This window comes from Eurosta solidaginis, chromosome 2 (assembly GCF_040869045.1).
Source record: "Eurosta solidaginis isolate ZX-2024a chromosome 2, ASM4086904v1, whole genome shotgun sequence".
Taxonomy (NCBI): domain Eukaryota; kingdom Metazoa; phylum Arthropoda; class Insecta; order Diptera; family Tephritidae; genus Eurosta; species Eurosta solidaginis.
In genome coordinates this window covers 58,475,649-58,490,332 of record NC_090320.1, presented here as the reverse complement: position 1 = coordinate 58,490,332, position 14,684 = coordinate 58,475,649, and the positions used below count along the sequence as shown (strand labels likewise).

Genomic DNA, 14,684 nt, shown 5'->3' with positions numbered 1-14,684 from the left:
TGGGAATAAGTTATGGAGAAGAATAAAAAGAACTACAGAGAAGAGGGATGGAGAAAGAGACTGAGAAAGAAAGAGAGATAGGAATAGATGGAGCGGAAAAAAGGGAGGGTGAAGGCGTGGAGAGAGAAAAGACTCAGAGTAAGTGAAAGGCAGAGGGAGGAGTGAATAAAAGAATAAGGAAAAGGGGGAGGGAGAGCAAGAGTTGAACACTTGCTACAAGTTATGCAGATAGGCCAACGTTAGGGCTGAACAACGTCCGCCGGGTCTGCTAGTGACCTTATAAAATAAATAAACTTCTCTTCAAATTTATTTAAGTATCTAGTTTTATTTATGTATGCTTGCTATTGTTTTGATCCATGTAGTTGTGACTTTTTGTGAAGTATGTATGTATGTATTTAAGCTTATATAACGTTAATGCAGTTTTTGTTTCAATATAGATTTGTATGTAATCCTTTCCTAGTGTTGATAATTTTGTATTTAATTTTTTATGTTGTTCCAACGGTAAATTCTACATAGTTTTTGAGAAATTCCTTTAAGTTTAAATAACAAGAAGATATTAAAGATATGTAATATATTTATATAAGTATGTAGTTTTTTTAGTTACTTTAATACATAACCGCTTTAAATATTGTTTTAAATTTTTTATAATGGTTTACGATTAAGAATTGTGTAAAGTACTGAAAATAATTTAAAATTTGTTTGTATTTCAACTAATGGTTGTTTCCCTTCATTTGTCAGTGATTGTATGTTCTGTGTGTACATATGTATTGGTTTATGCAAATACGCATATGTGCATATGTATGTATAAATACCCTGCAAAAGATCCGATTAGTTTAGGAGAAGTCTGGGACGAGGCGCAAAAATGCAACTGTGCCCCGTTTAATGTCTTTAGATGGGTTGAACTGCTCTCTTTTGTTTGAGCATGTCCTATAGAGAGACTGCTTGTGCCTGCTCTTTATAGTTTTGTCACAATTCCGACCATTATTTTGATACTATCTCAGGGTATCGCCTATCACTGCCGTGTTTTTTGTTCTTATTAGCCCTCCATATCGACCACTACATTTAAGCTTCACTTATACTCATTTCACACAGAAACTTAATGGAACACAATATTGTTCAGTGAAATCACTCATTTTCCTTTTCACACAGTCCGACTTACTTCATTAACGAACATGCGTTAGCAGCCCCAAAAAAATATTACGCAATTTACAAAAAATAGTTAAAATGGATAGCAGCAGACAATCAAAATAAATTGTTAGGGCAACGAATTTGCTTCATACCAATCGGGACAATTGCGATGCCTCAAGGTTCCTATGGCCGGTTTGGAAAGAAACAGAACGAACTTTCGTCTCAAACTAAATAAACCTGCGTTGGTAGTAATTAGGAGCGTCATCACACCGTTGCTTCGACAATGTCGCATACCAACAAATTCCCACTTCATAAGCTATTCGGAGGATGAGAAAAAGAAGTCGATTCATAATTTACTTTGTCGATGTACAGGAAACATTTATAAGATTTCTGCTGATTTTGAGGCTAAGTATGTGGATCCTTTGCTTTGGCTCATATTCATACGGGGTAAGCAAGTGGTTTGATGTTTACCGTGAGTCCAAGGAAACTAGCTTTTTCAACAAAGTTGGACCATAGGGATGCTGCTGTTAGATGCGTAGATTCCCACATTAAAACTGAAAAGATGGTTGGTGTAATGGGGGGACACATCGCAGGAAGAGCATACATCACGTATGTCGGGATTAATTTTGGACAAGTAACAGTTTGACCTGTTGCAATATCCAGAGCGAAGTTGAGCCAGAGTGACTTGTTTCTTTTTAGGTAGTCTGCTATCCTCTTATGCAAGGGTTGGGTAATGTACATTTATAAGGGGGCTCACCGGGCGCGACCCAGCGAAGGGATATACCGACTCAGTGTGGATAAAGCTTCGAATATCCTTATGTTTATCTGGATCAGACGGCTCAGTTGTTAGGTTACGGATCTCATCAAATTCCTGATGGAAATTTCGGGTTGTCCTGTTTTTTCGTTTTGTTTGTTCGAGAGACAAGTTCTTCGAAAGATTTATGGACCTCAACGCGTTGCAGGTGGTCTCAAGAGCTTCGGAAGTCTATTCGGTCTTTATCTATGTACATGTCGCGTGATCGCATCGGCTTAGATTCAGCAAAGCATTGTGCCAATTTTTGCTTGTACTTCAAGCAGTAAACATTCCTTGCGTTAATTCCATGCACAATCTTTCGTTTTGCCATTCTCAGAGGCCCTATTCAGTAATTATGAGTTTTGAAATGTACATTTTTCTTTCATACAAATTATATGAAGAAAAAGTGTACATTTTAAAACTCACAGTTACTGAATAGGGCCCCTGTCTACTATTTACAGTAGTGCACTCGAGAGTTTCGTAGACCTGCGTAAAACTATTCGGCGTTCGTCTACATGTCGTGTGAGCACAGCACAGAGATTCAGTACAGCAAGCAGTCAATAGGCCTGATTACGTTAAATTACGGTAGCTACAAACCACAACCACAGCAAAGCAAAGCCAGACGACAACCGTAGACAAGCATATGCTTATCTACTTTGAACGCGGCAGCAAACAGTAGTGAAAAATTTATAAAAAAAATATTAATTATAAATTAAAAACATACATAATGAATAATTTAATTTTAACATTTACTTCTATTTTCGATTTTTGGTATGGCTGGCCAAAAGTAGAATAAGTTTTAATCTGGCAACAGCGGCATTCGTGATTGATTTTCGTGCTCTTCTGCAGCGGCGAATATAAAAACTCTCATAAGAACATGTTAAACATAATTTGACAGATGGCTTTGTAGCCGTCGTCGTGAATGTAATTAGGCCTTAACAGTTTTAGCTTTTAATTCATGAAGTTAACATCTCATGCGTGAATTCTATGCTCAAACATTCTCCATTTAAACACATACTACTACAAAAGAAGTAGCGTTTGTGTTCGAAGCTCTATTGGCGTTGTGCACCACTGGTGTACTACTACTACAAAAACGCCGATTTGTTACCGAAGCTCTGCTTGTGTTGTGCTACTCTAATGTGCACGGTTGTTAAATACTATGCTGTGCTATGAAATTAGAAAGGATCGTTTGCTACTGGTTATAGAGCGCTTCAAAAGTCTTTGGCCTACATTGGAAATTTTTCTGTATAGTATATGTGTTGTGTTTAGGTATGAATTGTTTTAAATTCAAATATCAACCCGTGAACTACGAACGCTTGCGACTTTTCTAAATTTTGTTTTACTGTTTTTTTTTTTTGCAAATATTGTTTTAAATATTTTACAATATAATTTTGAAACAATTTTTTTTAATCCTTTAAAGCATGTTAGTATGTATGAAATGTATTTTGGTATGCGTGTGTGCAGGTATACTATATTTATAAATATGTAATTAAAGATAACTGTTATATTATAATATAAGTTATTATTATACTTCTTAACTCTCATCATAAGTGTTATTCGAGTTTATAATTTAAGTACATAGTTTATATGATAGTAGGCATGTTTGTATGTATGTGTGTATGTATGGCTTTATTTGTGATTGTATGGATTGTGGTTTTTATACCGTGCAAGATGCTCATTCGCTCCACTGCAATGAAAAACAAGAAAATAAATCAAAATTTAATATATCATAAATTAGTTAAGTTCCGATATTATACAAATATACCCCGCGTTCCAATGGACAGTAATCCAGATACAGATAAAAATTTAACATGGAAATGCAAAAACATATCGATCCATATGGATCACATTGTTGTTGCATTTGCATGTTATATTTCTAAAGCGATCTGTATCACTGTCCATTGGAACGCGGGGATGGTTCCGACAGCAACAATAACGCAAGGACAAAATCACTTTTCTAGGTGTTTGACGAAACAACCCTGCAAAAATCGTTGGATCATGTGGTCCATTGGAGTACTTACCATTATACTCCACTGTAATGCAGCAATGGACCAACTAATGTTTCTACACGAACACATTGTAAGCCGATCATTGCTCGTTTTTAACGATTGTAATCACTACACGATGTTTATTGGACTGTGGGTACTCCATGGATTACTCTGATGTAATTCGAAGCTGGAGTATATGGTCCAGTCCTAGGACATCGCAATGTTAATTGGACAATATCTTTTGTATGAATTGTGGTACTCCAAAACTCGGTTGGTCCATAGCGATTTTTGCAGGGAAATTTGTTTGTAGACAAAGGAAAACGTGATTTTCCCTTTGCTCGAAGTTAAGGGCCAATTAAACTTCCTTAACCCTAACGCCATAGTCATAACCATAATTTTACTTATCCATATCATCTTGGCATCTGTTACTGGTGCCTTAACGTGAAAATCATGAAAATTTCATAAAAATGAAGAAAACGCAAAAAATTACAAACATATACCACAAAAAATAAGTCTCTTAGTCAAAACGTATCCAAAACAATAAATAAAATCTACAAAAAGTTAATAAGCTATCCAACTCAAATATTTTTAGGTTATGGATATGGCGAAAAACCAATTGGTTGGCTATGATGAGGTTATGGCTTTAGCGTTATGGTATGGCCCCATTAATCGATTACATTGATATCCATTAGGTTGTTTTATATGGTTACGGATAAGTCACCATTAATTGTCCCTTTAGCATCAAATCCATACATAAATATTGGTTTTCGAAGTTCGAAATTGGACCCACCGTTTTATTTTACTTAAAAATTTTAAAAAGTGATAATGTAGGTAGGATCTGTCTTTTTTATTATTTCAACTATATAAGTACATTTGTTTCTTTTCAAGCTTATGTAAGAATGTTAGGAACAGGTAAGCTGAGATATTTGAAAAAATTTTAGGCGATAAACAACACAGCTACATAAAAAAATGTTCGCAGATCTGGTAATGCGACACGTGTACCCGCCGCGCTGAACTGGAATCCGTTGTGACGATTTTGTTTTACAATACCGGTTCTGTCATAACCTTAAAAAAAAAAAAAAACGCTCAAACGCGATATTTTTTTTTTTCGATTTTAAGGCTGAACAACGATAGCAGATTCATACTTTTTAATTCATACCCACTCAGCATTTAGGTGATTAAATTTTGAAATTCCCTACATATCAGTACAATTTGATTACTCTTTTTGACTAAATAACGAGTTATCATACAATTGAACAAAAGAAATATTCAAATATGAATACTTTTGATGATCAAAACATGCACATTTTGAAATCATATTTGAATCAAATGTGTTTACTTTAGGTGATCAACAATTTTTAATCATTTTTCATTCAGCTTTCTGACTCTTTTCTGACTATCTTTGTTGACTGAATAATAAATTTTATACTTGTTAAAATCTTACTTTTCATTGAATATCTTATTTTTTTTACATACACACATTTTTTCAATCATGAAGTTCAGAAAAAATATATTAACATTTTATTCTTCAAGACAAGAAGTAATGTAAATACTGCTCGTAACCGAAGATGTCCCTAACCATTTCTCCACTTTCGGCTTCCCAGAAAATACAGATCCAACCATTAGACAATACAAAAGCTGTGAACTATTTGAACCCCAGGTAAGTGCAACTCTCCTGACATATGTATGTATGTACCTGGATATGAGTTCAACATCCCTACCATATCGTATTTTAAGATGTTGACGATCATAGCTGATGTTGGATGTTGTATTCGCAGGTGTATATGGGTCAAGTTTGTTTGCGAATTACCTTTGGTTCAAATAGCTCACTTTCACATGCTTTCTTCCGTTGATGAAATAAGATTATAATGTAGTATCTTATTTTGTATGAGATATGAAGAATAAATGCATGATAATCGTATTCGAAAATCATTCAAATTTCTTTACCAAAACGATTGAAATATGTTCACGAATACGATCAGAAAATGACTATGAAAAGCAGTCAAATATTACTCTAAAACAATTAAAGCTCAATTTTACAATGATATCAATTATGAAGAAAAAACGTTTCGAAATATGAATCATAAATGATTATTCAAGAATAATGACATTTAAGGTACATTTTTCTCCCGACGATACATTAATTTTCGAATAGAATATACTTTTAAATTTGAACGTTTTTAATCATCTTGGAGTATGATATTTGAATATTTTTTGATCAAAATTTTCAAAAAATGCTGGCTGGGATAAAACAAATTAAACAGAAAAAATTAGGGTGGGTCCAATTTCGAACCTCGAAAAAATTTAGTTCAATACCCAGCTGAGTGCTGTTTATTCTAATAATTTGTAAATAATCACACACTCACATATATCTCGTCAGCTCTTCGATATCAACCAACATTGAATCCTGTGTCACATGCATATCATCACGTTCCATCAAATTATGCACCAGTGACTCATTCAAATCTTCAATATGTGTGTGCAAACTATTGACGAGCACTTGCAACTGTGCAACATTCATTTCGGTGAGCATTTGTCGTGAAAGTCGTCGTTTATCTGCCGACATTTGTACTCCAACTTTTTCCAGCGAGACCCGTATGATATCCGTAATGGGTGATGTTCGTCGATTTTGACGTTCAATCTGCAAATAGAAATAAATAAGTTTAACAAGTGCTACGACATCACATCAACTTTGTGACTGTAAAAACATATTTTGACTGATGTTATTGTGATACGACCTAACTATCTTTCCGACTCAGACACACAGCCCTTTGGAGAATGGTTCTTGGTAGTTATGACGGGGAAAGTAGCGGAAGATAGCTTAGTCACCAGTTTGTGATGGAGGTTTGATCATACGTAAAATCGTGTTTACAATGTGCGAGCTGCCGGATGAATCGATAGACTGGTGGCGAATGCTAAACGGCCGATAATAGCAATAAACTCCGAGCTACTTCAAGGTTGCCCTAAAATTACCGATGGAATAGGTGAACGATGATGCGGAGAGTAGGTAGCTGGTATTTAGCCAGGCGGGATTTATAACAGCGGAAAAGGTGGCTGGAGGATGGTTATAGATGCCCAAGGAGCAGGTGGGATTGGTGATGTGAGGGTCGAATATAATAAATATATGAATCGGCGAACGGTGCATCGATCTCATAAAGCCCATGTAAAATAATCGATAAATCGGTTAATGTGTGTCCAAATATCCTGTGCATCTGGCGCTGATGCGCCAATGCCAACAGAAGTGGTGCATCAATGCCAAATAAACAGATCTGGAATTTTTACGGTGGCTTACGTCCATATTTATGGTGGCGGGCGGACACAATAGTATTTTGGAGGAGTCCCCGGACCCACCAAAAATTGTTGAAATCAACCCAATAAGTGATTATCTGAAGTAGGGCGCTTGTGCAGGATAAAGCTTGGGATCTTTTCACACCTACCTTATCGAAAACAACCGCGATTTCGATACCTGTGTTAGGTACAAATATTTGTTCTTAAGTAAAAGTCAAGATAACACGTGGTGGGTGAATGAAATGCTTGCAAGTATTCACTTGCGTTGTGTCTTGTTTCCTTCATTCACTTGTTGATTGCTGACTGTTTGATGATGCTTTTGACGCTATAGAGTGGCAAGGGTTATAAATACTTGTGATACCATAGTCCGTGTTCATATACGGATACAAATTTCCAGGAACAAATTTCTTCAAGTCAAAAACGACCTTCAATTCCGTCAAGGTCAGCGTCACGCTCTATGAAGGCAGGGACTGAACAGGCGCCATGGGATCAAACAACGTGCAAAATACTAGAGGGATCAAACAATGATGAAGGCAAACAGCCAGCTACCGCAATGAAATATGATATTTTTATGGTTCGTTTTCGTGTAGCATTAATCTATGGAAAGCTTCATGTTGTATAGAATGCAGCTCTGGTGGTAGTAGTTTTATATCCACTACCTACATCGACATAACCAGGAAAAGCTGAAGACTGGAGACTTGCAAACAAAACTTTTCAGAGGCTGCTGAGAAGTATTTCACCCTTCAGCTCCTAATTTCAAAACGTATATGCCTGCAACAAATTAGAGACGCGACGTAGAAAGCACACTTATCCGTTCTTGGCTCATTCACAAAGAGCTGCGATCGTCATGGGTTTCTGAATATATATAGTATTGATTGCCTTGACCTATCAAAAGCCGGCGACATCGTAAACATGTGACGTGTCTGGAAAACATTAAAAGCTCTCAGTTCAAATCTCAATTTAAAAGTATATGATATTAAAATCATGCAGGTAGACTTTGAAGCCAAAATAGGCCACGAAGGGGTTTTTGGTCCTACATTCAGAAAATTCAATATCAGGTTCCAACATAAAAAGATACACAAAGCTACTTGGTTGCCTCCTGATCGAAGAACACGACACCAAATCGATCCCATCGTAATCGACGGCAGACACAGTTCCAGCGTCTTGGATGTGCAGACTATACGAGGTCTAAATATCGGCTCGGACCACTACCTTGTAGCAGCCAAGATACATGCACGCCTAAGTACAGCAAAGAAAGTGCGCGCAGTGACGCAAGGAAAGTTTGCCATCGCAAAGCTGCTCACGAAAAAGACAGCTGATGATAACTCCAGTCGCCTCTCAAGCCTGCTCACTGAGAGCAATCTTCGATCTGACGATGTGGCCGAGCATATTTTTCTCTCGTTAAGTTCTCTCTCGAAGAAAAAAAATCATACCTACCATGACGGCTCTTGGAGTGTTCGTGAGAAAAGTTCTCCGGAAGATATATGGCGCTGTTCGTGATGCCGTCGGCAAGTATCGAAGGAGGTATAATGATAAACTGTATGAACTTTATGCAGATATTAAAAAAGTATTTCAGTCGACAACGCAGCCTGGAAGCAGAGGGAGGGAGAGACCCCCAATGAGTTCGGGGAAGAGTTGATCGCCATTGGCGCTCCCAATTGGCGTCAGCTATCGCGATACACGCATTGTTGGCATGACTTTTTGCCGATTACAAGGCAACTCTAAAAGAACATCCCATAACCATACAAACCTAAGAGGATGTGTCAACTGATCTTGAGCCACTTCGAAGACTTTATCAGAATTGCGAAAGACCTCTCCGAGCTGTTCGAGACAAACAAATTTTTAATGCGAGGCTACGCCCTGGCAAGTGATTTATTTAACCTAATTCTGGATCTTCGATCATCAAAACTAATCAGCTGAGGTGTGATGAGGATTCTGATATTATCGGCCTAGTTCTGCCTTCTATGGATTAGAAAGTGGATCTAATGGTAAAAGAAGACAACGCAAAGTATTTGCTGCCATGAAGTCTTTGCTCTTGCTGAAAGTACTCCTGGCTTTCACATCTGGCGAAGAGGAAATGAGAGATTCCGAACTAATAATCAAGTGGAGAAAACGTTGTTGTTGTATTAATGATAAAGACACTCCCCGAAGGCTTTGGGGGAGTGTTATCGATGTTGATGGTCCTTCGCCGGATATAGATCCGGTACGTTTCGGTAACAAAGCACCATTAAGATACTAGCCCGACCATCTCGGTAACTATTTATATGACCACATTAAACCTTTACTTCTGTCATTTTATCTTACCTCCATTTGCATGTGCGCAATCTCTTTAGCTTGCGCCAACGCCATACGCGCTTCAATTTGTAATTTGGCTTGCTTTGTAAAGAAATCACATTCCATATCTTCGCTACTTATCGCTAATTGAGTATTTTCGCAATTTTGTTGACTTTGTTGTAGTTTCATATTTGTTTGTGATTTGGAACACTTTGACGATAATGGGGCACGTGCACTACCAGCATATGGATAGGTGGGGTTTTCAGCCAACGATACATTAAGGGCACATGCGTTATTGGTTTTTGCTTTGCTTTTGTTGGAAAGCTTCGGGCATGTTTCAGAGTCTGAACTATGACTTTCGGTATCAGAAGCGGGATCATTAAGGCGGCCTAGCTGTGCATCTGAAATTGTGAACAATCAAAAGCAAATTTATCTCTCTTCATTCATAAAACCTCAGTACAGCTTTGATCTTACTTTCAACTCTTGATTGTATACCCGTCTTCCAAACGGCGCGATCGTTGGACTGTTGACTATTTTCGTCTACACCCATGGCTAAACGCCGACGGATTTCTTCGCGATCACTGCGACGCTGTAAGATAAATGAAAATATTGTTTAAAATAACTATATACTATAAACTAAAATGTTATATCAACTTTTTTTTCTAATAGGCTGTGCCCACTCCTTCGTCATGACTTCGAATCCGATATTTGGGTATACCCGTTTGGGGTACTTAAAGGATGTGAATGTATATTAATTAGAAACCTGTGATACTTTTGTTGGGCTATCATTTCCCTGATGTACCGGTTGCATAGTAAGCTCTTTCTGCACCGACTTCTATTTTTCGCTCTGTAGAAATGCCAACTGGAGTCGGCTGGTAATTATTTCAAGCCCAACAAACTTCCTAACTCGGACGGCACTACACAAATAGGTGCCGAATACTTTTAGGTAATTAGACTTCCTTCGCCTCTCATCCAGTTAAGCGATGGCAGCCTAGCAGCCGTCTTGTCTTCACGATCTCTTCCCTTCAACTCTGGACCCAGCTGTGAATCGATGCATAACCACATAAGAGTTGCTCCTGGGCTTTCAAAATTCCCTCCATTGCAGTACGCGGATCGTTCTACTATGTTCCTGCTGCAACTGCTCAGACTGAATGATGTATCCCACTCCTGGGAAACTGCCATGTCGTTTTCCCATCAGAGGCGGTTAAGATCAGGCATATGTACCCAAGAACTTCATGCTTATTAGCTTAACGTAATTTCGGCTCAAAATGTTTGAGATAAAATAAATTAATGGAAGGCGCAATAACCTCCGAAGGGTTTTTGGGTTGAGCTTCTCTTCCAATTTGCGTCGTGCTCCTTTTTATTTTTCCTACAAATTGGCGAGAAAAGTATGTCTCTGTTTTATGCGGACTCCGAACGGTATCTGCAAGGCAGACGAGTTTTCACTGAGAAGCTTTTCATGGCAGAAATTCACTCGGAGTGCTTGCCAAATATTGCCGACTGTCGGCAAATTTTTGAGATGCTGAAGCAGAAAAACTGTTCTCCTTAACACTGCATGCTTACACCGAAGGCAAGTCGGTGGCTACGGCACTGCATAGGGAGTTGATGAGCACAGGGATACAAGAAGTGTGGCCAAGGAGTCGCCTGTAAACGGACGATCATGTATGTCTTAAGTACATTGAAGTACAACCAGCCTTAACTGATCCTTCCAGTTGCATTCTAAATTGATAAGATTACTTTTCAATGGGAGCTGTATTAGGACGGGAAATCAGTGGACGGGGCACGCCAATAAGACGGGCTATTATCATCTATGCCGTGGACGCTGGTAGCTCGATGAGGTATCCGTTAAACTTACGGCGGACGCAGATTGTATTGCAGTTGTAATAAATGGAACATGTCTTTACACAATTAGATCTTTGATGGACCGGGCAGTTCGGGCATATAGTATCAGGTTGGTCGCCAACGCGGCGAAGACGGATCAGATCTTGTTTACTAATAGGTATAAGGTCACGAAATGGGCTAGATCTTAACTAGGAGGGGTGACACTACAGGGGAAAAATGTGCAAAGTATTCAGGAATTAGTATAGACAGCAAGTTGTCGTGGAAGCTCAACGTGAAGTAGCGAGTAATGCATGCCCTTACGGTACTTTTCGCATGTAATTTAATGCTGGCATGTACATGGGCCCTAACAAATCTCGCTCTCATTGGGTACTTAGAGCGATTATGAAGCTAGGATAGACTATAGGGTCCTCGATTAGTTGACAGCCGCACAAATAAGAACCTACCACAAGAAATCAGAAGAGGTAAAACAACCACGACGGCTGCACACTATGTCACAAATACAAAAAGTGTCATCAAATAGTGGGCCATAATATTACCTGTTCCTGAACCTGCGCTTCGATAAGAATATAAGAGCCACACTAGAAATGGAAGGTTGACGCAAGTTCGCAGAAACGGCGGACGAGGCGATTTATGGTGGAAATGAAAAAGCGAATGAGCTTGCTAAAAAGAGGTGAAAACCTGAAAACTTGTGCCGTAGAATCCACATCAAATACGGCGAGATACAAAAAGTAAAAGTTGCACTTGAACGACCAAGCAGGAATGGCTTGAAACCAATCGCAAGGCGGCGAACTCAGATTAACCCAGCTAAGCGCAGGGACTTTGGGTTATACTGACGTGGCACTGCCTTTTGGACTCACATCGTTATGAATTATACCTCGTCGGTGATAAAAGATATAGGAAATCCGGGTGGTAGAAGGAAAGGATTAAGCACGCTTTGTGCTCGTTTCTTGCGCTCGCAATGCCAAGCTGTCTGCAATTAGTAGTGTCGCAGAGTGTTTCTATTATTTATTGCCAAGAGGATGGAGTTATTTTATAACATTTTTGCTAGGATTATAAGTTTTGTCGTCGAAAAAAACTCTGGTAACACTATGGACACGTTCAGAGCCGGAGCGTTGGCTCAAGGGTGCAGAAGTGACAGAACTTTCTGTACATGTGTATACACAATGCTCTAAATTGACGGAAGGGGTAGGATTTGCTGTTTACTGTGTCGATCCAGAAATAAGGAGATCCTACCGATCACTGCAGTGTCTTTCAGGCGGAAGTTGTAGCCGTAAAGAAAGCAGCAGAAGTTCTAGATGTAGCGTGCTTAACCTGCAATCGCCTCAATAAATATATTGTATCTCAGGAGGCGATTAAGGCAATAATCTTACACAGTACTTCATCAAGAAGTGTCCTGGAAGGCAAGGAAGCATTGCAGAGACTCCACTCCTGCCGGACCATACATCTATAATGGGTTTCAGGTTATAGAGTGATAGTGATCCGTTGGGATCCATCAAGCAGGAAAGGTAGAGACAGAAGCGCGGTGCTGCAAAGTTTCTTATATCTTACGCAAATTCTATGATGTTGACTCACAAAGTTGCTCATATCTCTAAAGAGACAAGACTTAAGGCTAATAATGGGCATACTACCTGGACACTGCCTTCTGACATCACATGCTTATAAATTAGTCCTCGTCAGCAACAGTAGATGTAGGAAGAAACGGTTGCGCATCTTCTGTGTTCATGTCCTGCGCACGAGAGTTGCCAGATCTCGACGCAGCAATTAAGATACAACCTAGAAAACTTCTAGTATTTGCCAAGAAATAGGAGTTAATCTATAACATAACTCTTGGCGCCTAATTTGGTATTTTCCGGTTGGTATTTAAACGAATTCTGGTAGCACTATGGGCACGTACAGTCTACGTGAGGTCTTTATTGACCGGCCAGTTCAACCTTAACCTAAAATGGACGCACTCCGTGTATGTGAGGTCCTCACGGATCGGCCTCTTTAACCTAACCCAACTACTCCGTCCTCTATTGATGCAATTTCCACCTACCATACAACTATGGAGATGTTGGAGTTTTTTTGCATCCGTTGACTTCAACCCGTTTAGTTATCGCGGCCTCTCTTACCCAATAGTGTGCTCTCCTTTATTTGAGGCTGCACCGTATCCGTGGCTCTGCTGTTGCTAAATTGATTTTGATCGCTAGCTGCGCTGAAACCTTCGCTAAGTACTATCTCTCAGCTAAGAACTAACTGTTGCTATTGCTGCTTTGATACCATCCTCCACTTACTACGAGCCGCTTGTTACGGGAAACATGCCCATAACGATAATACTCTCCAAAATGTTCGGGGAGTATCTTCATCTTATTTAAAGCAACAACAACACCAGCCGCTGCTACCCCCACTTGATCTACTGCTTCCACCCTTCACTCTACCATAGAAGGAATTTTCTATACCATCTATCCCCAACAAATTCGCCGGTCGGAGTGACGTAACAAATTAAAAGGGGTTACACTGAAATGACAGCCCTTGGTCGGATAAAAAAATACAGAATCGCCCGGTACATAGAACCGGTCATATACATACCTATACATCAAACCTCCTCTCCTTCGGCTACCCTACGACCTTGCCATTTTTCTGCCTTTCACCCTCGGTTGACTTACCGTCAAAACTTCATATAAATATTTAGAAAAAAAATGTTTTTTTCAAGCAAAAGTCTCGATATAGTATCGTATTGACCACCAGCTTATCAATCGCCCTCATGGATATCAAATAAAAGGCGCTAGAGAGGATTATGATATAAGGTAGTCTCCACATCGATATCAAATACCGGATATATTTTCCTTATTTTTATTTAACCTACACCATATCGTTTTCTTTCAGCTATATTAGGATCAGTTACTCTCACAAATTTATCCAACACATCAATCAAATATTCCGGCTCTATATCTGTATTCAATAAAGATAATTCAATGAATTTTGTTGCTGTTGTTGTGGTAGGCCTATAAACTCGCGGAAACATCCATGCCGCACCATCGACTACATCATTATCGATTTGGGAGCATTTATGGTATTTCTTTAAGACACCAAATTTACTTTTCAGATTAATTAATATTTTATCAAACATTTTTAAAAACAAAATACACAAAATCAAAACAAATAACAAAGCACGCAAAACTTATTTATTAGTACCGCTAAGGATCTTGCGGGTGTTCGCGCGTTCACTCACTCAAATACTGAATTTTTCTTTAGCACATGCCGTTGGTGCAGACCCCCTGCCTTTAGAAGATATGTGTGTATATTCGATATGTGTACATATGTCCAGGTACTTGATGTAAGTGCTACGCACAAGAAGGAAGAGAGAAATCTCTTAAAGGCGCTTCTGAAAT

General features: G+C 38.8%; 1 protein-coding gene across 2 annotated transcripts in view; it reads right to left on the bottom strand.

Annotated features, from left to right (window-relative positions):
- Positions 1-305: 305 nt before the first annotated feature.
- Schip1 (Schwannomin interacting protein 1) overlaps positions 306-14,684 on the bottom strand; it is a 75,379-nt gene continuing 61,000 nt past the window's right edge. For both annotated transcript variants that reach the window (XM_067765493.1, XM_067765492.1), the window contains exons 7-10: positions 9,946-10,060; positions 9,502-9,872; positions 6,276-6,550; positions 306-3,608 (exon numbers count right to left, since the gene is read on the bottom strand). In XM_067765493.1, the coding sequence (XP_067621594.1) occupies positions 3,551-3,608; positions 6,276-6,550; positions 9,502-9,872; positions 9,946-10,060 (819 nt within the window). In that variant the 3' untranslated portion in view covers positions 306-3,550. The remainder of the gene's footprint in view (positions 3,609-6,275; positions 6,551-9,501; positions 9,873-9,945; positions 10,061-14,684) is intronic.